Source organism: Grus americana, chromosome 2 (genome assembly GCF_028858705.1).
Source record: "Grus americana isolate bGruAme1 chromosome 2, bGruAme1.mat, whole genome shotgun sequence".
Classification (NCBI taxonomy): Eukaryota; Metazoa; Chordata; class Aves; order Gruiformes; family Gruidae; genus Grus; species Grus americana.
Window position 1 is genome coordinate 96,008,462 of NC_072853.1, and position 25,834 is coordinate 96,034,295.

Consider the following 25,834-nt stretch of genomic DNA (forward strand, 5'->3'; position numbering starts at 1 on the left):
GCTTAACTGCATTTTCATGAGCCTATTGGCTTGGCAAAACAGTCTGGAAATCTTACAAGAACAGAGTTTGTTAAAATATTCCAGTCTGGTTCCAGCTCTGGATGGGGAACAAACATGAAATGAGGAAACTCCAGTGCAGCTTTCAGAACTTTTAAGAAGCTCTGCTTTATATTTCATTCTAGAAAGGAACAAAAGGCAGCAGACAGTCTCTGTTATTCATCCTCATTACATGACTCGGCCAGTCAAGAAGCAAAAGAAAGCATGTAACTCCTCCCCTACTTCTTGCCCTCTATCTGCTTTAAGTAAATAAGATGACAATGAATGAATAAGAAAAAGACACAACTCCTATACAGGAGGATGCAAGATGTCAGCAGAAGTATAGATCTCACAGCACTATCTGTAAAACTGTTCTACCAGTAAGTAAGCACAAATGCTCAGCCTTGTGCATGAGCAATAAAACAAAGAGTTTAGGACCTGGAGAAGAACCTCACAGGGCAAGCAGAGTAATAAATGTACCTTCAAGCTCATCTCAGTTAAAAATAAAATCAAAACTAAAGGAGGACAGATGCTAGGCTTGAAACATCTATAGAAGTTCAGGAGAATCAAGGTAAAAAAAAAATTGTATTTATGTCAATAGTAGCAGCATACCCTACCTAGAGAAAAAGATACATATATTTGTAGGTAGTACTCCTGCTTAAGCAAAGAGAGTCCCCTGTACCTGATGTGTGGAACGGTTTCTACCTTGACACAGAAAACATCCCCAAGGACATTTGCTCTGTCTGGAGGAAAAATGTAATCTTTCTCCTGACCAAATACATATCTAATTCTGAGAGCCACTAAACACTCAAACACCATCTGTGAGCTGTGCATTCATCTGTAACACACCAATTTAGCTGGCAGGCCATTGGGAAAGAAGACTCGGAAGTTGCCAAGTTAAAATGGCAATCCAGTACCAGCCGAAACTCCACCAAGCAAACAGGTGAGGTTTCCAGTGAATGCTGCAGCAGAGAGCAATGAAGCTTCAAAATAAGAAACAGCCTTATGGTGTGGAAAAAAAAAAAAAAGAAAAAAAGAAAAGAAAAGAAAAGGAAAAAAAAGGCACAGCTTTGATCTTTTCCATCCTGGAATTAATCAGAAGCAGCATTGCACTAGGCGCGTGGGTCTGCTGTATGGCTGGAGTCGAACAGCCACCTTCCCCCAGCGAGAACCGACAGCCCCGCGGCTGCGGTGGACAGAGCGGGCAGGAGACACGTTGCACATGGTGGCCCTACATTTCAGAAAGACCTTTTTCTGTCTGGCTGCACAGCAATGAAACTTCATCTTATGCAAACGCAGGCAAGCCACAAGTCAAAGCCCCTTGACTTCTTCAGTTGCATCTGTTTTTCACAGCAACAGGCTGAACCAGAAATGGAATTCCTGCATGCTCGCATTGTTTCCCTTGCCACAGTTAAATTGTACGTGTGCAAAGGTGCTGGAGTAGGGATGTCGATTGTTAAACTGAGTGCACCGTTTGCTTCATGTGCAGATTTATAATACTTGTGCACCATAGGAAGAGGTGGGTATCAAGATGAGAGAAAAAAAGTGAATCTATGGCTGTAAGCTTGTACATAAAAATGCTTCTAAAGCACCATTAGTGTTATTCCAGTCAGATGTCTAGAAGTTTCTGTACCGAGCTGACAAAAATTATCTTTCCTTTTTCATAGCAAATTTTACAAGAAAGAACTAAGCAGGCAAAACAGATGGAGACTGTGGGAATGATGGGACATGTAGTTAGAGAAATTTTGACATTGGGAATTAATTTTTTACTTGATATCAATCACCTTTTTTTAGTTTATATTATTTTGTGCACCAGTGTGTCCATGAAGAAGAGTTTGACACAGGAATAGCAATCCATTAAGAGAATGAGGTATGATGTGACCCAGGTAACACCAATTAGAATACAGTTAAAAATAAATCCTTGCGGATTTAAACATAGCCAGATAAGGCAATTCATGAAACTACAATGAAAATGTAATACATTAAAAAAAGAAAGCTCACAAACAGAATATTGTCTGAAATACTTAGACTATTTAGAAGGCATACTTTGTCCAAATGCAGCTATAACAAACCATTTTGGAAGAACTCTTCTTCAAGGTTTTGATGAAAGAGTGCAATCTCCCGTTTGAGCAGATGACTGATGTTATAACACTGCATCTTAAAAAAACATTTTTGCTTTAACACAATCTGTTTTCTGAAAGAAGCAAATCTATGTTAGGCCAGCTTAATTAAATCCTTAAGAGCCTAGGGAAGGCAAGGCAAAGGCAAAGGCAAAGGCAAAGGCAAAGGCAAAGGCAAAGGCAAGGGGCATATGTATGCACATATATGTGCATATGCAGAATACTCTAGCATACTATTATATTTAAAACTTCATTAAGTAGTTATCAGGATGAGAAAACTTAGATACTGTACAGATATCTTAAATTCAATTACATTATGAAAAAACATAGCTATAGGAAATGTTAAACTGAAATCTTTTAAAAAGATCTTTATAAACACCACTGAAATTATAGTGGAAATTATCCATACAATCTAGTCAAACAAAATGCATCACATAATAACAGTATTAACTTTTTCTTTTCAGTTTAATGTTGTGTTATTATATTTAGCTGCCTATTTTAGAAAGTAATTTGTGTTGATGGCTCTGGAGAAAAACCAAGCATTAAAGAACTAATTTAATTCCTTCTGAGCTATGTTTGATTCAAAAATATTTGTTTTAGAATGTCCCAGTACTGCAGAATCTGACTAGAAATCCACCTTGAACTATGTGCACTTTGACTAACTCTCTCCCCAAGGCAAAATGATCCTGCATTCAGCAGGGTTTTATCCTGGTCTTCTAAAGGACTTACACAGAATGTACCTGATATAACTGGACCAGAATGTCAACCATGATAGAAATTATGATCAAGACATGGAGGATACATAATGAGAACCTTATCTATTTTACAGCGGACTGCTATTGGTAGGGGAGTACCTTTAGGGGGTTGTTTACACAAATCAGGTCTCCCGCCTTTAAAAAAAGATAAAGAGAGAAAGAGAGAAAGAAAGAAAACTGTGTAATTTCTTGTGCAGTGCTCTCCTCCCTGCTTGTTATACTATATGACATAATGGATACTAGCTGTGTTTAAGGTGTTCAAGTAGTGTTAGAATAGACGGCCTGGCTGCCTTTGGAAAGAAATTTCACAAATTTTCTTTCAATGTGAAGACATGGCTTTATTCCTCTGGTTCCACAGTATAAAACAGAAATTAAAAAATTGCCACAGCTTGTTTCTCAAAAATCAATGCATGATTGCTAGCTGCACTGGGAGTCTGAGGGATATCCCCTTATCAGAGACAATCTATAGATAAGATAGTTTCCTCTATTGCCCATAGCTGCATGTAAGACATGGCAAGACAAATGCAGGCTTCCTTTTCTGTTGGTGTCATCTATTGATCCAGTGAAATGCTCTTCATCTGAAATTTCCTTCCCAAAGGGGACATTTGCTATGAGAAGCAAACCTTTCTGCCTGATGCTAAGAAATCCTGAAACTTCCTGCTAATTACTGTACAGCATCATGGTAATACCTAGCTCTAACTGTGTAAAAAAATAAGTTGAAATGAGACAGGGGCCATCCTATTCCTAGTAAAAATGTTGCTTTACAATACTGGAAGTGTAACATAATAAACTCATTTTGTGTTTTCTGTGTGCTCTAGATAAAAATACGCTCTGGGTCTGTGTTTTTCTTTGGGGGCATTTCCTCTCAGACACATTCAAAACTGCTATCCCAGGTGTGACTAAATGACCTCCAGTGTGAGCCAAAACACAAAACAGCGTCACCGTGAGAAACACCGGTATCAGAGAATAATGAGAAGCAGAGAGGTAGGAAAAGGATGTTGGGGTACAATAAGAAGACTCTGCCTCTAAACAAGTCCCTGCAAAAACCACATTGATTTGTGCATCTACACTGCCAGTGTTGTCTCACCTGTCTATGTAGTGTGCTGGCCTAAGACATCGGCGTCCTCACAGAAAGCTTTATCTACTCAGAGAGCAGAAAGCGAGGATGTTGAAAAGACGCATTCCTTTAAAAATAAAAATTTACTTGTAAAATACATAGTTAATTAACATCCATATGAATCTTTGCAGTTTCAAAGAGCTTTTGGCATGGCTCCTAGGCAACTGTAATTTCATCAGATTGAAAAAGAACAGAGAGAAACATTTCTTTAAAAAAAAATTCAAATATTTCAATGGCAGTAGAATATTTTGGACTTGGCACCCCTAACCAAAACAAAGTTTTGCTCAAGAGTAAAGAAGAAACACATACTTTTTAAAGATGGCAATAAACTGGTTCCTTCAGGTCAAATATAAAGTATTACACTACTTCACCACCACAGGCGATTTCTAAAAAGTGACTCTCTAAAAGAGACTCAAGTTGTATTAGGTCGCACCTCAACGTTTCTCTCTGCAGGGGCAATAACATTTATTTCCCCTCTACACTACCCCTCTTGCTAAAATTAGCCAAGAGGTTCAGAAGCTACTAGAGGTAGAGTAACAGGCAGCCTTACTGCATACATCTTGCCTTCCTAAAAAGCTGGCTAAGAATTAAACCCCAATGTTCAGGAACGATTAGACCAAAGCTTCCAAAGCAGAAGAATAATGCATTTGGGCAGAACAAAAGCCTTGTTATTTTGCTGTCTCTGATAAACAGTAGTTGGCAGGTATTGAACTTAACACGCAAATAACTTCTGTTTGTTTGGTTGGGTTTTTTCCTGTGTTTATTTGTCTGCAAGCATATTTGTAACTGAAAATATTTTTTAACTGTCTTTTTATATGTATGGTTCTGCTTTTTCTTGGAAGCTTGAGATTTTCCATTAAAGAACTCCAAATATCTGAAAGACACAACTGCAGTTTTTCAAAGAGCCAGGCTCATCCAGACAATAAAGGTAAAAAACACTTAAATAACCTTCAAGAGGCACCACAGAGATGATTCTGAATTTAAGCTTTAGAGTTCCCTTATTCTGCTGAAAGCTAGATTATTTGGGGACGGGTGGGGGAAGTCAGTTTTCCAGTCAGAGCCTTAACACTTATTAAATATCTACCTTTCTATCTACAGTAAAGACACCTACACAAAGGAGAACAAAATCCCATTAGACCCATAAGGCTTATCCTCTACTGGTCTGAATTCAGACAAGATTTCACTGGCTTGCAGTAGACTGTGCTCCTTTGACTTAATGCGATTGATAACTCATTGAAACAGAAGTACCCGCAAAGTAGTCATACCTTCCCCAGTTGTGCAAACCATCCCTTGTCAAAACTTAGTGTGAGGGACTAACGGCACTACTGAGTCTGGTGCTCCCTTCCTCTCCAACAGCTCCTGGTGCAGCAGGATCCTCATCGGTCCGTCCATCCTTCCTTCCTATCTAGAGCTTTTTATTTAATTGCAAAGCCTAATATTCAGAGATGCTTACAAAGTGTTAATTCAATTTAGTTAAGTAGCCTCCTCACCTTTCTGCAGGTTCCCATAAATTTGGTAGCAGTGTACGGATGCAAAAACCTCAAGAAGTCAGTCAGGGTGAGGTTTCTAAAGATACAGAAGGAATTCAGCTGCTGAAATGCAACTAGAAAGAGCGCTGTGGTTACAGAATACCAACTGTTTTGAAAACCTCTACCTCAGTTCAGACAATAATGCTCTCTCAAGCTCTCCGTATTTTATAGCCTTTTTTTCTTGCTTAACATGTAACTTTAATAATCTTTATTTCCTTAAGGATCAACCTAAAACTTACTTGATCCACAATGCATCAGAAATTACACTTATGTTAAAACTAGTTTTCGCATCTCCTAGTTGCTTGTTGGTGGTATTTTAGTCGTGTAACCTTAAAATTGTGTTAATGCAGTGTGCTATTTTTTTATTTTGCTTCTGTTTTAACCTGAAGGCAAATTAGTTCACAGGTCGTATTTGATGTTATTCTTTCAGCTCAAAGACTTCAAATCATTACAAAAAAGAAAGAGAGAAGGTTTTGGTGGTTTAGGTTTGGGGGTTTTTTTGTCTGCTTATTAAATAGTTTTTGCTTGCTGGGCTCAAGGTTTGAAGGTAAAATTTATAAAGATGATGCCTTTTGTCAGTGAACCTTCTGCTACATTTTTAAAGGCACTCAGCAAATTCCAGCAGTGGGTTTTTAGACACAAAAGGCGAATACAACCACTCCATGATTTAGATTGGCTTTCTGTTTGTGGGTCATGAGACTCACTGCTGAGTGTGTCAGAAGTTGGCTGTGGCATTTAATGAAGGTCATCAGCAACTTCATAGTTCCCATAGCAAAAGAAAGAGTGTGCTCTGGCTTTGATTTTAGGGTGTGGGGTTGGTTTTGGGGTTTTTTCCCTTCCTTCTTTTGGGACTTCGATTGGACTCTGAGACTGGAGTTAGTGCATAAACTCAGTTACTGCAAGAGAATCAAATTAAAAGTATGGAACAAGATAGTGCTTTGAAAAATGTTGAATTGCATAGGGGGTTTTTTTTCAGAAACATCATTTAACATTCAAAATAAGTATTAAATTTCTCTTCAATTTGAAAGTTGAGTCATTCATGAAATTAGGAACAATAATCATACTATATTATACTCTGTCTCATGTATGTCTCAGGAGGACTGTGATTTGTCATAGCATGAAGGAACCTGGAAAAATGATTGCTCGCTGCTTCAAACAGAAGATGCATAGCTAAGATGCTCATTAATGAGGCAAAGGAAAATTAATTGACATGTCTAATAGTTCTTTTAATATAGCCTCTAAGCCTTGATGTGTCAATTGTCAAATTACCCCTGACGTACTTTCTTTCTCTCAGTGATCTTGGTTTACATTACTAGGAGAGAGAAATAACATTTCTTTCCTTGGCCTCTCTTGGCATACTTTCTGGGCAAGGGCATTAGACCTCCAGAAAAATGAGATGCATTAGCCCAGCTGCGTTAGCCTCTCTCCAGGTCAGGTCCAACCTCCCAGACTGCAGAACTCGAGCTCTGTGACTACTCTGTGTTAATGATGCACCTTTCCTGGGGCATATGGTGGTAAAAACACAAGCTTTAAAAAGCTTAAATGCAGCATCCTTTCTGCATGTCCTCACTTCTTTTGAGCGCTCCTTTGGCTAAGGTCAGAGTTCCCTTTGGCCAAGTTGGGATCTTCTCTATCTCTGCTTTCCCAGTGATCTCTCCTCTGGAACAGACTGCCTCTTCCACTCTGCAATAGTCTTTCATGCTTTGTCCAACACAGACAGTGAAAGAGCATTCCTCTTAGAGCTTCCCATTTTTTCACATTATTATCACTCAATCCAGGCTGGAAAAAAGCTGTTTCTAATCATTTGCCTGTTAGTCAACTTTTTGTCTGACAGCAAATCCTTTGATCAAGACAGTTATACAGTGTATATATGCTCATCTAAGTTTATTTAATGGATTTTTATAATTGCCCCTGCTATTTCATCAGTTGGTATTTCTGTCCTACATGAAGTTAGGAAGAAAACAAAACACTGAGAAGGCAGATGGGTCACATATTGCATCTGCAGTTTGTAGTCTGGCACAAAAGTCCATGCGATTCCCAACATTAAACCACATTTGAGAGCTTCACATTGGCAGATTCTTTAAGCCATAATTCCAGAAGCTGAAAAAATCCTGCTTACAATGTGATTTGTTTGGGGTTGGTTTTTCATATGTAGATTAAGAGGTGTGATTTGGAAATTAGCTCCCTAACAGATCATAGTAATAAATCTCCTAATACAGAGCCATACTCGAAAATACAGCTCTTTGTCCACAATGAAAATCGCTGCACAACAGTATGTCAGATCTCCATGATTTTGTTTAAAAAAAAAAAATTATTAAGATATTTTTCATTTCATATTCAATAATCTCAGCTGTTCTGCTTAGGGTATTAATATCTCTGGGCTTTCCGATAAGAATCAGATTCACATGAGCTGCAGAGCATAAAGACACTGAGACCAATAGTTGAGGAAGTACTACAAAGTACTGTCCGTAGAGCTGCATGTGTGCAGCAAGTCCAAGGCATCTAGAAAGCCAGAGTTCTTGCACTTTTGAAGGCTATTAGTCCACACAGAATAAGATCTAGCATGTCTCACACACAGAGTCCCTTCTCCTGTACTGTAGAGCAAGTTTGTACAGCCCAGTGGATGCATTTGGAATTGCCACATGGGCTGTTCAAGGTCCAGACATCTTGAACAAATGCTGAAAGTCTTCAGCTTCCACCCAGGCCCAAAAGGGAGAATCTGGGGAAAAATAGGTTCTATAAAGTTGGGAGAGAAACAAATGTAAAATTCAGCAACATTTTTCTGTGAATGTCTATCATGCGATTTTTCAACACTCCAAACAATTAGTACTAAAAAATGAGGGAATACAATAACTATTATTGGCCTGAACTCTATTGATTTTGACAGAAACTGAAATGACACCAGAAAAAAATATAAGAGAACGGGCAGAAATGGCAGAGAGCAAGCTTGCAAGCAAGAATGAAGGCATGTAAAAACCATCCATGGGAAGCAGAACAAACGTGAAGGTTTGTACCTGTAACGTTTTTCCATGATACGCATCATAATAAGAACACAATAAGGATGCTAAGGCACAGACAGTAAGAATATTGTCCAAGATAAAGTAAGCCAGTAGCAGGTTGTGGAACTATCCTTACTGTCCATTTGATATTCTTTCATGCTAAATCTAATTCTTTGTTCCTGAGATGCAGGAGTTACATAAGATAATTATCCATGCAGGCCAAAGAGAAACTTTATTACTTATTTCATGTTGCTTGGGAGCTCACTTTAACTAAGACATGGAGGTCTCTTAAAAGTTTTTAATTGCAGAATAAAGATGGATGAGAAGTAGCTTTCCCTTCATGTAAAGATTTTCAAAAGATAATTCTGATCCCAAATTAGGATGAAAATGTTGTAAACAAAAATGTTCATGTACTGATATTCTGGTTAATGAAAGGACTTGTTTTGATCATTTGAACTGCTTTGAAATTATTTTGACCTTTTCAATAGAGAATGAACCCTTGTGTATATATTAAAACATGTGAAACGAAAGCCATTTCAAAACAAATGTTACTTTCAAAATATCAAGATGGAATATTTCAAGAGTCTCCAGACTTAGTTCCAGTTATCCTTTCCTGAATTGGAAGAAGAGTTAACACCAGCTCTTTCCCAGAATTTCATTTTTTCAAAGTCTTTGTTTTCCAGTGAAAAGTCCTTTGTCAAAAAAACCCCAAACACACACTGACCACGGCAGTCATACCACCCTTGATTCTGACGGGGTCACATGCTTCCTTCATTTCAGCGGGTAGCTTGAGACAGACTGTCAAATACTGGTGCGTCACCCATTCCGGCACCGCTCCGGCAAGCGTTCTTGCAGACCATACGGGGCACTGAGATTGCACTCACAGTGAGGAGGAGGAGGAGGAGGAGAGCAAAATGAAAATACATCTTCCATTGTACGATTCAAGCGATCTGGGGACTGTCCTTATGCTGAGAGACTGTGCTCCGACTTGGCCAGAGGGCTGCCAGAGGCTGCGTGGGAGGATTGGGGAATGCTTGGCAAGTCCTGGGAAAGAGAGAAGGGAAGAACTCTGCATTGAGCAAGTCACCCCCCAGGATGCCACTGAAAGGCAAACCCAGCTTTTCACCACACCAATAAAACAGCTAAAAGGTGATTGTGGATCTGTTTAACCAGTTAACGTTAAACTACTGAAAACCCTGGACAGCCGTCTGCATTGGACTTTAAAATTGTTTTTCCCACTAATCTTCCTTTTCTCCTTAGTAACAAATAAGCTGGGACTCAGTTGTAGACAAGGGCTTGGTGCAGAGGCTTGAACAATAAACTGGTTAGATTTATTATGAGCAGAGCTGGATGACACAATGTTGGAAACATAGGCAGCCAGCCTACAAGACTAGGCTTGGTTACAAAAGCATCCACCACCAGTCTATTTAAACTCAGAATGCCAAAGATGAGGAACGTTTGCCGTGAGCTACAGTTACTTGGGCTCTTTTGCTGTAAATATGAACAAATCAGCACACAATCACACATACATTGCTTTTCACGCTTCCTTTTTTTAAACAGCGCATATTTCCTCTTATATAAAGTGTAACTAAACTTCAGTATTTCAGCTGACAACTGTCCTGCTGAAGCCACCAGACTTGCAATACTTCAAGTATCTGATCTATTTTCACTTTGCTTATTTTCTTAATAAGCACTTGACGGTTTTTATTGTACCACTCTGTCTGGAGATTTTAAAATGAATAGTAAGCTATCGTTCTAGTGCTGTGTAAGTACTAAAGCAATACATTGCTTTTCTTTATCAGAATCATCAGAGTTCAATCCTAATAAGTTGGTAGTAGGGCAACCAACAAAAGGGCTCTTCTGAATACAAACCTATTAATTTTCCACTTTACTTGTGTGCAAGCTCATCCCTGAATAAAAAGTCATCTCTGCTAGGTGAAAACATACTCTCTGTAGTCTTTGCTTGCAGAATTCTAATGAACACAAGGGGTGAAGGCATGCTCTGAGTCCAAGACTCTTACACTATCCAGATCAGCAGACTCAGACCCAGCAGGAAAGAAGGCAACACTCAGTAAACCTGGTTCATGTGGAGGCTGCAACTTTATTAAATGTAAACCACATTATGGGCTTATTTAAATTAATGGGCACAGTGGGTGCTCAACACCTCTGAAAGAGTCTGCACTAGGGCTAGCCATAAAATTTTCCATTGAGACTGCTGTGTGAAGGAGAACTGAGACTTCTGACTTGCAGTGGTTGCCAGAAAACTGCCTTTCCGTGGGAATTTTTTTCTTGATAAAGTGTTCATGATGGAAAAAATAAAAATGTTTTGTTTCAGCAGTCCGTCTCATCAGAACCGGTAACCAGCTCTTCATTTCCACAGCCCACATGCTGCGTGAGATGCTCTTTCCAGATCACCTCACTTGGATATCCCAGACTCAAATGTCCCAAAGCGCAACACAAGGGCTGAGAGACCACGCCGCACGGGGGGGCATGCAGGCAGCCCACCTGGGGACCCTTGGCTTTAGAGGAAAATGGCGAGATGAGGCCCGAGTGCCATCCCCTCGACCCTTGTACCCGGGTTTCCTTCAAAGAAACCCAGGAGGACAGGCAGGGGTAGGAGACCACCCCACGACCTACCTCTGTCGAGAGGACCAGAGGACAGGGACTACAGAGGGTACCACGGGGCCTGCCTACACCACGGCAGGCATGCAACCAAGTGACAACCTCCCTGAACTGAGCCACTAAATTCTTCTGGACCGGACGTTTCAACTGTGTTAAAAAGCTGTTGTTTTCTGGAGGGGGCGGGGGGGGGGAAATCCTTTCCCTACATTTCATTAACAAATTAGGGCTGTTAACTTAAAAACTGCTAAGGGAAAGTAGCGGGTGGTGTTTGATCAGCAACTCGCCACGGTTATGAACAATGGAAATCTCTACAAAATACGCAGCTGAAAACTGAAGGAGACATTTTTCCAGTTAAAAGGCAGGAGAACTGCATTGTAATTGGCTCTTGCACGAAATAGAAACATCTTAACTGAGTGAATGACAATTGTTTGCATTATTGTCATACTTAAAATGTCAGTGTTCAATGATTGGTTTCAGCTCATAGAAATAAATTCTAGACTTTTAAACATTAAAAACAATAAAGCTACATGGAGAGAATGTTTGTAATTGAAAGAAAAATTATCACAACTATAGACCCGAAGCATCATTTTTAAAAATAACAGAAATACAGCTGAAATAATTGCAATAGAAAATAAATATGGGAAGATCACACAACTGTAGCGATTAAGAAATTAAAGTTCAGAATTACATAAATCGGTGCATTGAATTGTACCAAGTGCAAACAGATTTATACACAAATACTTGTAAATAGATAGATCTACATTTATACTTTCACATTTTGTATAACCCTCAACCTTGTGGGTGTAAAAGAAAAAACATTTTGAAGATGGCCTGCAACTTAAAAACATAGTCTTTTGAGTGAAAGTATTTTATATTCCTATTTCCAGTCATTTATAATGACAAGATAATGATTCACAGAATCACTGATAAACAGCAACTGTGTCCTTTTTATTTGCTTCCTAACACTCCTGGAAAGCTTTATAGTAAACAATTTAGAAGATAATGAAAGGTAAAACTTCCATCTGAAAAGGTTTGATTCAACAAAATTATTGGGACAATCACTTAGGTTAAGTGTTTAGCCCAGAGGGCAGTATAAAATTTCATCAAAATTCAAACCATGCATAAATGATCTCAAGTTGCAGTGTCTATTTATACCACACAACATGTTAGTCACATTTTTCACTGCAGATTGAAAGTAATGATGAGGTAACAGATAAGGATGAAAGACTGAATATGTGCTATGCCACCCATGTATAATTCAGATAGTGGCAAACATGGATTAGAAAGTATCCTGCAACAGCATGTGTTTTTCAACTGCCTGAGAAAACCTGTGAACCACTAACGAGGAAAAGGGGACAGCAATGAAACCAGAAATATTTCATACACACAAATTAGCAAGGTAAAGAAGAGAGAGTTAAATCAGTGGGTCAAGCATTCAAAGACAATGAGAAATGCAAATATGGATCAAAAGAATATTACAATTTCATATCTTTCAAGTTTGGTGTTTCTTTAAAAAAATCACTGGCTTTTTCAAATCCAGAGAACAAAGCAGTGTCAGTGCTAAAGGCATCATTTTCCTAAAGCCAAAATCTTCAAATTTTGGTGAATAGCATATAAAGACCTCAGTGCAGACTCTCCATTTAAAGTGTAGAATACTGCCTTCGACCTCTAGGAAGAAATAATCACAGTGGAAAAAAGTTTATGCTCCTTCTTTTTCCAGCTGAAATTTTTGCTTTAGTTATTTTGGAGAGAAGCTTTCAGCTATGAATTAAGAAAGAAGATCTGTGATTTTTCATTTTACTCCTAAAAAAGAGAAAATCTTTAGTTGATGACAGCCGCTGAAACAAAATAATAACTACAGTACATAGTGTTATTTATTAGCTGATTATGGATCACTCCATTGAGTGTATCAGCTATTCTCATACGCCTGCTACAGCTTTTGCCTAAACGATTAGAATCAGCTTCTTGCAGTGACACCGACCTTCAGCTGAAGTTCTGTTGTTGCTAAATGGTGAATGCAAATTATTAATTTGTATTCCTTTTTTATTATTATTATTCTAGAAGCATCCAAGGTGCTGGATGAACTAATAACATTGCGAGTTCATGCTTCAGGGAGATCATAACGTAGCGTTGAACATGCATAGTGGAGAACTAAACACAAACGTAAGTTGAACGCCACGTGTGGGGCTGTGTTTCTGTTCGACATCACATTAATCTCGGCATTCTCAGGTTATCATCACTTTAAGCAGAGCTAGATGTTAATGATTTGTAGCTGCCTTTTCGGAGAGGATGGGATTAGAGCAAAGACTTCATAGATATGAGGAGTTATCTCTGAGTAAAAGGCATATGTTAACGCTGCACATGGAAGTAGTGGCAAGAGGAGATGAGAGCTGATATCTTTGGGCGTAGAGTAACATCACCACAAGACGCACTACTGAAAAGTAGAGGGAGGCTAAGTGGTAGAGGACCTTACAAATGACTGGGAAGGACTAGAGTATGACAGATGCCTCCAATGATAGCTAATTTAAATGTCATTAGGTGCATTATATTTCACACGTAGACAGTCTACAGTGTGATGGAAAGTATTACAGTAGGTTAGCCTGAAAGTTTACGCTTCAGTTAAAGTAAAATGCAGTTACTCCACTGGAAATGGCACTTTAACAACTTACCTCAGCTGAGGATCTGCCCCTTTGTATTACTGCAGCATTTTCTGTCTTTAGCAAAATAGTCAGAGCATATGTTAAAGCTGGTGGAACTTAAGCAAATTTCTGCTGACTCATTGTCCCAAAAGAGAAATTAGAACAAAGTTAATGAATGTTCAGGCATTATACAGCATTTTTAGTTTATTTTACTGTTCTAAGTTTCCCATTGTTTTTTTCAAAAAGGGTGATATTAAATAAAACATTTTTCCCTATTAGCATTTTTACATCTTTATATATAGTGCAATGCTGCCATTCTTCCAATGAAGTCTACGAAAATGGCAGAATGAAGGCTGGAGTACATTCTTTTGAGCCGATTTCCCTGTAATGTTAGTAAACAGTTTGATGCACAATGTCACTAGTAGCACTATTCTCTCTTGTCTTCACCCATTTAATGAAAATCTGTGAAATAAATGCTACAAGGCAGTACTGCTGGCATGACAAATTCCAAGCCAATACGTCTTGCAGTTGCCAAGATGTAAGCTCTGATACTTGGCATTTGGCATTCAGAACTAGATAACCTTACTATAGTAACTACATTCACTGTATCTACAAGAGGGATGAATAAATCAACAATAATTGAACTACTAAAAGTGTCTAATTTCCAGCATAGTGCTTCAAGCAACAACTGAAATTAAAAAACTGTTAAAACACAGCTACATACCCATACAATCTTGTCATGAATGCACTGAAGCAAAGGTTAACAAAAAAGAATGAATATGCATTCTTTGCTAAAAGTAGCGTTCCTTGATCTACAGTAGTGATGAACTGTATAAATGTCAGGTCCCATCTAAGTCCCACAGAGCCTGGCATTCCCAGTAGCAAGAATTTTTTATTGTTCCTGTAATATTACTCAGAGCAGGGAAAAGGCTACTCCCGGTGCATGTGGAATGCAGCCCCTTTTCTGAAGTCTGGCAGTGTTTCCAAAGTTAGCAATGATCATAAACCCTTGAAATATGGCTGGTATCTCCAGGGCCTGATCCAAAGCCCAGTGAAGGCAAATGAGAAGATTCCCCATGGCTGCAGTTTTGCGTGGGCCAGGCTTAAAATATTACTTCTCTTGTCACTTGATTCCATAATTGAGAGTTTCTTACATTGTCCAAGTCAGATTTCACTGAATTTCCCATCCACCCATCTTTTCTCCCACTGCTAATTTTTATTAAAAAAGCACAAGCCTGGAAATCTTTAGGAAAATAACTAGCACAGTAGGTTAAATGGACTCTGTGCTTCAGAGAAACAGGATAGTCTAATAAACAGAGCTTTTAACATAAAACATTTCCACACTAATACGCAGGAGAAAACCTACCATTGGGACGCCAGCCTGCTGTACTCCACTTTGAAAACTCTCTCCCAGAATTAATTCAGGCTGATTATTAGCATAGCATGGATGCGTTCACCTGGGGAACTAACTAAAAATAATAGCCAATTTACCAATGAACTAGAACAGGCTTTTTAATCTCCCATGACTCCTCAGATCGGTGGCAGTACACTACGGAGTCACATCTCTGTGACTGCAGCACAGCTGGTGTTAAGCTTTTGGGTATATGCAATCACGGGGAATTGCTGGAAGCCACTGAGATGTTGGATGGAGCCATTCCTTGGGCCACCGTTTGGACAGTCCTACTACAATCTTAATATCTGGGCTGCTCATTTATTAGGGACTGATTGGAAATAAGCTTCCTTGATATTTTTATCTAAAGCCACTAAAAGATCATTTGGTTTCCCGGACCAGGGACCAGCTATTGACCTTCTTTTGGGACCTCAAATCTAAAAAGATGCTAGAAGTCCCCTGTACTACGTTTAACTGACATGGAAGGCGAATACAGACAGACAGTTACCCTGCATAAAATGATACACATGGTGGTTAAGGGTGGCATTGTTTCCTCTATACAAAGCAAGCTTCAAAGGGAACAGTAATTTTTGGATTAATGGGCAAACAATGCAGAACAAATTACATCAAGTAGTTAGTTAAAAGCTCTGTAAAATAGCTTGCCCTGTATTTCTGAGTAATGGGACTGATGAAGGAATGTGATTTTTTTTTTTTCTTTTCCATCCCCAGCTCTCTTCCCCTGCAACTGTTTATACCAGAGGACTGAGAGTCAGAGAGGGCATCTCTGCACATTCTGAGAAAGACAGTACAGCTGTGAGAAATAGCTGAACCAGGAGTTTCATCACTCTGAATCCCATAAAACAAACGGTCTGGCATGTTTTCAGTCACTAGCTCTCAGCAGAGACCTAAACCAAAAACTGGGGTAGATCTAGGTACCAGCCTGAGAAGTCTAGGAGCACAAAGAGAGCTACCTGGTCTGTTTAAAACTAAGTTTGAGACAGTGATTCACACCTTCATAATATTCAAGCATGACTACGGCGAGTTTGCTGGACTTTCTCTTAAATCAGCAGGCAGACAGACTGCATTTTATTCAGAATTTTGTAACCAGACTCCCAAACCTGGCAGGTTGGGTTGGATTTTTGGATTCAAGGCCAGGCAAATGGCAGATTCCATCTGTTCTTTCCTGTTCCTATCTCCTTTCTCATCTCTGCTCTGCCCCTGTTTGATATTGCCAGGGAGAGAGATATTGTATCCCACCTAAAAGCAAGGACAAAATACATGGGGTGAAATATTGGTCCCACTAGTTGATTGAGGAGGAGGATTTTGACAGTCACCCACACTTTTATCATCATCTCTGAGATAAGAAGCAAGAGTCACTGCTTACAAGGCTCATATTTGCCCAAGCTTTCCTGCTCTTTTCAGCTTACCACCACAGCTTCTCGTTCCCACACTATGTGAAGTGTCTCAGTTTGTACTGGAAACCTGTAAGGGCAGAGACCCTCCTAACTTATGTGGCTTTTTTGTCACACATCACTGTATATTTAATAATAATTATGCCTCTGCAGAGGTATTTTATTCTGATAGATGCAGAACTATCCCACCAGGATCTTCAGCTGCTTATTCATTTTGCTACAGGCTACAACAGAAAGAGTTAGAGAATTTACTGAAATAACAAAGTCATTTTACATACATATGGTCTATGCCTCTGTGCCACAGCAGTGACAGATAAAAAGCAGCAATCTATCATATTTTTCTCTCCACACTATACTCAATAGGATCCAAAGTGTGGTACCCATTTTGCAACTAATGCACATGTATAACTCCCACTTATTTACTGTAGTGCCCTGAAGATGTGACAGTTAGCTATGTAATGCACTTATTATTTTTATTCATTCTATTCATTAGAGATGACCGTGTATGGCGCACTTATAGCTTTGCTTTTCTCCACTAGTCATCAGTAATGTCATCTTTTCTAGCTCATGAAAACAAAATGCGTATTAAATGACAAACAACAACCAAATCTCTCTCTACCCGATGCTTCACAGCCAGCTTGCCAAGTCTTCTACCTTCCTATGAGTCTGAATAAACCAAAGATCAATTCAGCTATGTCGAAAAGTGCTTTTGCGCTGAGCGGGAATCAAGGCTAAATGGTGTGAAATGCCTGTGAGGGAGAAATGCCGGCAGTACTCTCTCGGAAGCACTTTGACTTCCCTCATGGCAAAGGCTCCAACAACTTTGGGAGCCCAGGCTGCTCGGTGGCTGGACAGTCAATGTTACCAGTATTTAAGAATAAGAGAAACATGATTTCTGTCAAAAAGCTGCATGATAACCATATTCTGCAAACATACCCAGCTTTCCTCGACAATTGCCAAATTTGAACCATCTTCTCTCACTTTTACCAAATGGGAATTCTCTAAGGGGGGGGAAGAGAGTGGAAAAAGCATTTTGGCAGGGAATTATAAATATACTCTCCTGGAAACGGCTAGGTCAAACTGTGAATTGCTCCAGCGTTGGGGAGCATTTGCCTGCTTTTTCAGCTCCATTACGTATAATCAGATGGCAACCACACAAGTGCCTTGCCAGGACCTCTAGGAAAATTTGGTTTTCGTACTGAAGTTGCTCAATGACTGAGCTCACTGCACCTTTCTGCTCAAGAACATTCGAGCCAGTAGAAAAGGAAAAAAAGAAACAAACATCTCCCTGGCACCTTCAGGGAGTGATCACTCAATGGTGACTCTCAACTCACACTCTCAACTGAGTGATTTGTATCAGCAATTACTCCTCTCCCTTGCTCGAGGTCAGCTTTCAGCTGCAGGTCCGGAACCTGCAGGAGGAAGGGCAGTGGCTGCCAACTCTTTTCATCATCCTGAATATATACATAAAATTATCATCAAGCATAATTGCACTGAAGTCCACAGGTACTCGCAATACTAAATGTTCCCCATCACCGTAACAACAACAAATTTGAGCAAAAACAAGTGTGTGCATAGATATTGGAGGGCTTTGCAAAAGACCCCTGTAAAAGGTAGTTCTGAATAAAGACTCCTCTTTCCTTAGCGTGTATTTTCAATCCTTAAAATTTTGTTTCCTATTCTTTCCAGAGTTTAGATAAATGTTGACATAATCCTTTTTGTTTATTTTAAATTTGTCCCCAAACAGTTTGATCCCCTCAGTCTTCACCTCTACATCTGAATCATCAGCAGGAGATACACCTTATTTCTCATTCACCTTTCACTTGCACCATTTTACCACAATGCACTGCTACAAGAATGCAATTCTTCGATGGCACAAGACAACAAAGAAATACAGTCTCTCTAAACATACACAGTTCATTGGACTTTAACCATTTATGAATTGTACTATGTAATAAAAGAAGCAACAGGCAGCATCAGAAAAATCACAGGGAGTAGGAAAGATGCCATAGCTATAATTAATGATTTGTCCATAGGAGAAGTTTCCAAAAAGTAAACTTTTACTGTGACAGAAAAGTCCCCAACAAGACTAAAGCAAAAACTCCATGGAAATATGTACCGGTCTGCTGTAAAAATTTGATCTGCAAAGATGTGAGGACATGCACCAACGTAAACACTGATCTGACATCTGAATACATGAAAAAAAGAAAAAAAACCTGTGTCCTGCTGTGACTTGCCTGCAAAACAAAACTCCCACGAAGAGTACAGAATCAGGACCAATCCTGGTGACAGTCTGTGCTCACACAGCCAAAGCTTAAGCATTTTTAGGAAAGACATGTGAAAGATTTGAAGGTATTCGAAGAAAACAGTGGGACTTCTGATTTCTCCTAAGAGGTAAAGCTTGGCCTGCCTTTAAATCTCCATTTTGAAAAATATTAACTAGATTCAACTTCAAAATAGAATTAGAAAAAATGAAACAGAATTTAGGTGAACTATCAGAAGTTACTGAGAAACTGTTTCTTGAAGTGATTTTTAAATGATTATCACTTTTTAAAGCAAGCAATAAAGAGCTAGTGTCCTTTTTACAAAGAAAGTTGAATGCCTAGTCTTAACAGCAATATTTTATACATAGTGCATGAAGCAGATCCTACTAGGACAGCTATAAAAAACTGGTAAAATTTGACCTTTGATTTTAGGTAAATGTTACACATTTGAATAAAAGGTTGCATTTATAGGCAGCTGCAGAATTCCTTTTTTATTTTAATGAAATATTTAGAAGAGCTCAAGGGAGAATCCAGGGAAACTTTTTAAACAGGCAACACTAATTTTGAACAAATTTTAAACACTCAGACAAGGATTTTCCTCCAACGTATAATTCATCGCCCTCCTTACTCGGTGTAAATTCAATCTGTTCTGTTTGTATGACATAAACAACAGGCAGTTTCACAGGAATGAGGCAAACCATATGTGAAGGTGTTTTAGAAAGCACGACAGGGAATACACCAAGCAAAGAAGCATCTGCATTTATTTCAATGTCAAATCACACGTGTATTATAAAGGGAAAGTTTATTGTTTTTATTAAATACAACTTTACTATACTGTGCTGTTTACAGTTAACTCTTCCTGCCCCTCAGTGTCCTCTTCGATTTGGCCAAAAAAAAAACCAAACAAAAAACCCCCAGCAGGTAAAATCATAAAGGCTACAGGTGCAGAGGCAGGGCTGCAAAGGGGTCTTAACCCCCCGCACCCTGCCCACGTTGGCACATGCTGCCAAGAGCCTGTTTCTTCTCCACTCGCCCCCTTGCTACTCCTCTTGGACCAGGGCTGCATCTGCTCCCAACAGCTGCAAGTGAGAACCAAAGCCTGGCCCACTGCCCCCCCGCCCCGGATTTCAGAGGTGCGAGAATATAAATCTAGGTAGGATTTGTTTCTTACTGACGCCTGCATGCAGCGGGACACCGGCTTGTCTCCTGTCTCAGGATGCTGTCTGATCCTGCACTGATGCTGCACCGACCAGCCCACAGCCAAGCTACCATGGGCATCACGGGGCGCTGGGTATTCGCCCACAAAAGGCAGCGCCCTACAATAAGTTATTTTTACAGAAGCTGGCCAGAGTCAGCTTAACATGTTTGGAGTTCAGGAAAAAATATTTCAAAGCAGCATTTAGCCTGGGTATGAGCTACAGACACGTTGTTAAAAAGCTAATTGCATGGAGACAAAGGATGATCGTTACTTTTATATTAGTGTGTAATATTAACGCTTAAGAGCTGTGTTTGATAAGTTGTTGGTGATGGAAACTACTAGTTCATTATTTATATTTAAACTCAAGCTTGAAGATTCCTAGAGTCACAGAAAGTGTTTATGTCATTTTTTTTTTGTATTAAGACAGATACAAGGTTTTGAAATCTGGGATCTTTTTCCTATCTCCTCTGTGCATGGAAAGCAGTGTTCAAGTGCTGAAGTGCTGAAATTATTTCTCAGATCTGTATTTATTATGCACTTTCAAGAAATCTGGCTTTATAGCGACAAATAGCGATGAAGAACGTTTCTTCCTCAAATTTAGTTTCTTCCAGGGCACAGAACAACAGGGCTAGAAAGCTTCTGACAGCAGGTTTTGGGCTGCAAGGGTCAAAATTCCTCCAAACATTTTCTCCCTCAAGGTTATAGATTTCGCCTGCCTTATCTAGACAATAGCCACTAAAAACACTCATGTTCTGCTGCAGGTTACACAGGCTTTTAGTTCCAGAAACACAAATTTCTGAGAGAAGGAGGGTTCAGAGACGCCGTGGTGGGAGGCAAGGTCCTGGGGTCGGCTCTCCAGGAAGGTCTGCAAAGAGCTCCGTGGCTCTTTAGCTGCTACAGGGCTGCGACCGCAGCCAACTACATCAGCGGCGTGCACATCCCTGTAATTTGTGACCACGTTCGGCTGTTGTCTTAACCTCTTCTCTCTCTCATCTTATGTTTTGGACTCATCCCCCTCACCACCAATTCACTGGACTTAAGCAAAAGGCTGCTGCTTTCAGCAAGGCTGCGTGTGGGCACAGTGGAAAAGTCACTCGTGTAGGCTGCAAGATCGAAGCTGAAGGCTGCGGGCTTCGGCAGCCAGAATGATCTTTTTATTACATATGTGGATAATGCCCACTGTAAGGAGGTTTGACTATGGCCTACGGATGTGAGACACCACTGTCAAATTAATATGAATGGAAAAGGACAAGTATGCTATTGCAATGGAAACACACACACAAAAAAAAAATCACAATTATCAGAAAAATATTTGTGATCACAAAAGAATATTTTGCTCGTACTTGCCAATCTCCCCTTTGGCAAGCCCTACAAGAAAAGAGAAGATGAGAGAGAGGAAAGGAGAAAAAAATACAGGGAGAGGCAGGGAGAGAGAGAGAGAGAAAAAAAGAGAGAGACTGAGACAGAGTGGATACTTTTAACTTGTCACAGTACAACACTAGCTTTTAATTAATACAGGGTATGTACTACTTTGAAGACTGTTGGTCGGTCAGTATTTTATGATAAATACATTTTATGGGATCTTGTTTTTAAAGAGGATTTTGTAAAATAACCTAACCCAATAAATGATTTACCAGCTGCAATAAAAGATCAAGGAAATTGCTCAGATTGCATCTTGGAGCATCTAAAACTCTGAAGTTTACGGAGATCTAAGCTGCTCCCAGAACTACAGTCCTATTAAAAATTTTTGCAGTAGCTAATTATCTTGCATTACATTTTTTTAAAAGGTAGCAATCCTAGCAGAGAGGAAGGTCTGGAAACAAAGAGAGGTTGATGCCCTTTGATGGAGAAAGCAGGGGAGAAGGAAAGGAGAAGAGACAGACAGAAGTGAGTAACAACCAAATCATGATGTTGGTTTGGTAACGTGGAACTAACAACTCATAAGGTATCGGATACTCCTTCAATGACACAGGGAAACTGATTTAACTCTAAGTTTAAAAAAATAATAATTATTAAGGACACATTCTTTACATGGCATGCTAAGTGAAATATCTATATTATTTGACCAAGAGTGGAGTAATTAGTTTTCTTATTTCTTTCTTTCCGATAAAGATGACGTTTTACCACAAGCGAAGCAGAAAGCAAGGAAATGCTCTCTAAATTATGTTTTGTTCTAACCTTGTGGGACTTTCACATAATAAATAAGTAAATAAAGCAAGCACTGGTCCTTATTTCAAACAGGAGAACAGAGACAGTAATTAGAATGGCATACTGAAATAACAAGTACCAGCCTCAGCTGTCTTCACAGACAGACGGGCAGCATAGTCACCGTGAGGCATGCCTTCTAGCCTTTGTTTCGCACCAGGAACACACAGTTCGTGCCCTGTGACTTATGGTGCTCAGACATACCTCTGGCCCACAGCGAACGCTAGCTGAGTCAGCGTCCCCACAGACACGGAGCTGCAAAGTCAACTGGGCTTCCTAAGAAAGGACGAAGAAAGGAAAAGGAAAAGCAAAAGGAAGAAAGAACCATCATTTTTTCTCGGTCCCCAAATCAGAGAGCGAGGTGCACGCCAACACAGACAAATGCTTGTTCCTTCTGTTCCTCTGGGCACCTTGCGCAATCCAAGGCTGCTGCAGGGACAGTGACCGGAAACCAGTATGTGCTCCAGGAGTGTTTCAGTGCTAAGGAAGGATGGACTTGGGACCCTTTCGCAACACTTTCAAGCTGAACAACTTTGAAAAGAATAAAGGGTCATTGCAGCTAACTTTAAAGGTTAATTGTATCACTGTAACTCTGCAAGACACGGAAAAGAGACAGTGAAGTTCACCTCCACAGATAGCAAGCTCTTTGAGATAGAAAGGGTTGATGATAATTTGGTGAATTTAATTTGAAAATTGAGGTAGGTAAAATAAAACAGTGGGAGCCGGCAAGGATATTTGGATGAACACTGCTACTCTAAAATTTATTCTTAAATTATGGCCAGGATGGGGGAGTCCCTAATTGTCAAAAATAACCACAATTAATTCAGCAGAATTATGGCAGTCTAATTATATGATTGCATGTTATTTTTCCACTTGATGCTGCCTCCTGTAATACTCAGGGCTGAATTCAGATTTCTACAGTGAAGATGCACTTTGTGTCTGTAGGGTCTTTACCTAACTTTCTGCCAAACTTTAAAGGCACCAAGTGAATGTGGCAAGTGAGAGCAGGGAACAACAGGGCTAGTGATGCTGAAGGCTGCTTGGCTTGCTTGATTAGATAATCCTGTTTTCAAATGTTTTGATAGGAAAGTCATTTAAAACTAAGTTTTCACAGACATCCACCCTATTCTGATGCTCATTTTCTGGATGCCTTATTCAAGACTCTACGGGCTGATTTGCAGAAGACCATAGGTGCCAGAGATGTACGTTACAGCTGGGTTTTGAACATTCAAAACACAATACAAAGCTATGTGAAAGACTATCAGATCATTTCATTTAGTGAAGGATTGGGTCTTCATTGTTTTCTACTAATTACAAATAACTGTCCAACTTTTGCAATTACCTTGAAGATGAAATCTCAGGAAAAATAATTATAAGTAAATGAAAAGATTTCATTTTGATGCAGTCTTTTTAATTTCGCTTTAATTTATCTTTTCATTTTAAGTCATTCCCCATATGTGTATTTTATAACACAGAAAAGTAATAATATTTAAATTAGTATCCAAGAAAGGTAGTGTATTGCTCTTAAAGCGCTGAAAAGATTTTTCTAGAAATCCTTTCATTTCTTCCCCTAACGCAACTTCTCAAAGCAATGCAGCAATGTCAAAATTGGTTTCTCTGACAAAAAATGCTTCCAAATTTTTTCTACTCAACTTCAATCATAAATAATACTAAGGAGTCAAAGAAAATCCAAGTCTTTGGTTACTTATAAGTGCTAGAAATATCTTACCTCATACCCCTATCTGTGAAGGTGAAATAAGACCCCTTCCTTACTTCACAATGATTTTGCAAAGAAAAAGTAACTCTTATTTGTAAAGTTCTGTTGCCAAGGAAAGTACGATGAAGTCAGTAATTCTGAATGCCAGGCAGGGTCTGCATTTTGTAAATAAGGCCAGGGGCCACAATGACCAAAAATCAGAAAATAAAATACTTAACATTTACACAAATAAATAGTGCGCACGCGCACACAGAGAAAAAAGAGCTCTGTGGAAAAATAGCATATGATGTCAAAATCATAACATGCGTGCACAAAGGGGACAAACTGACATTGCTTCCGTAATTGTCAACCTATGTGTTGGATTTTGCAGCCTAATAACATTCATCTGAATATAATGAATATAATACAAGGCACACTTTTGGGTTGTGAAACTATTCGATGCGGAGATTACTTACCACACAGAAAAGGTATAGTTCTCTAACTCCTCCAAGTAAAAATTGCTCTCTGTAGATGTTTTCCCTTCTTCCAGGCTTGCATTGTTCCCAGGACCTGATGTTTCTTGATAACATTGGTCAGGTGGGTTATTCCAGTTGATCTTTAAATGAAAAGAAAAAAACAAGTTAGAATAGTAAGGTCATTAGCTGGGCACAGCTAGCAAAGTAAGAGCTCCCTGTTCACCTTGTTTTGAACTTCTAGCTCTGTTTTACTCCTCACTCTAAAACAAACCTGCAAAAAAGCAGTGGCAAAGCTGGCTCAAAATGCTTAAGAGTAGAATAGAATAGATTATTTCACTTGGAAGGACCTATAAAGATGATCTAGTCCAACTGCCTGACCACTTCAGGGCTTACCAAAAGTTAAAGCATGGTATTGAGGGCATTGTCCAAATGCCTCTTAAACACTGACAGGCTCGGGGCATCAATCACCTCTCTAGGAAGCCTCTTCCAGGGTTTGACCACCCCCTTGGTAAAGAAATGTTTCCTCATGTCCAGTCTGAACCTCCCCTGGTGCAGCTTTGAACCATTTCCATGCATCCTGCCACTGGATCCCAGGGAGAAGAGCTCAGCACCTCCCTCTGCACTTCCCCTCCTCAGGAAGCTGGAAAGAGCAACGAGGCCACCCCTCAGTCTCCTTCTCTCCAAACTAGACAAGCCCAAAGTCCTCAGCAGCTCCTCAGAGGCCATGCCTTCCAGCCCCGTCACCAGATTTGTTGCCCTCCTCTGGATGCATTCAAGGACTTTCACATCCTTCTTACATGGCGGGGCCCAGAACGGCACACAGAGTACTGTTCAGTGAATTGATTTATGTTCCTATAAGGCTGTAGTTTGACAAATCCTCTCAAGGAGGTGTTAAGCTCATGTTGACACCGGAAGAAGTCATCCAGCCTTCCTCTACCTGCTCGGTTTTTCCCGTGTTGCACACCACACTCTATCAGCACAAAAATTTGGACATCCACACGGTAAAACTGAGGGAACTGGTCTGGGAAGGGAATTAATGCTGTTTGGCCTCTTTCTTATCTTTTCCTTTTATTAACTGGGTTAGCTCTCAGCTGGACCCATTCTGATCCAGGCCACCCTGCACTGGTGCCAGCACAACGGAGGAGAAGGACAGTACTACATCTTTCAGTGGTGGTGCCAGTTTATGCTGATTTATACTCCTTGAGCTACAGAGTACAGAATCCTAATCTGTGCTCATCTCTGGAATGACATTTTTGCATGCACGGGGCCCGATTCGACACTGGCATCGCCTCTCTCTGAAGTGACCGGCAGGTTCCTTGCATGCTTGGCACTATCTGCCCTGGACAGAAAGCCAAACAGCACTTCCACCAAGAGAC

At 39.8% G+C, this 25,834-nt stretch overlaps 1 protein-coding gene across 1 annotated transcript in view; it reads right to left on the minus strand.

Moving 5' to 3' along the window:
* LOC129202383 (uncharacterized) overlaps positions 1 to 25,834 on the minus strand; it is a 140,310-nt gene that overhangs the window by 20,509 nt on the left and 93,967 nt on the right. Inside the window, exon 15 of the mRNA XM_054815042.1 lies at positions 24,459 to 24,598. Coding sequence (XP_054671017.1) covers positions 24,459 to 24,598 — 140 coding nt within the window. The remainder of the gene's footprint in view (positions 1 to 24,458; positions 24,599 to 25,834) is intronic.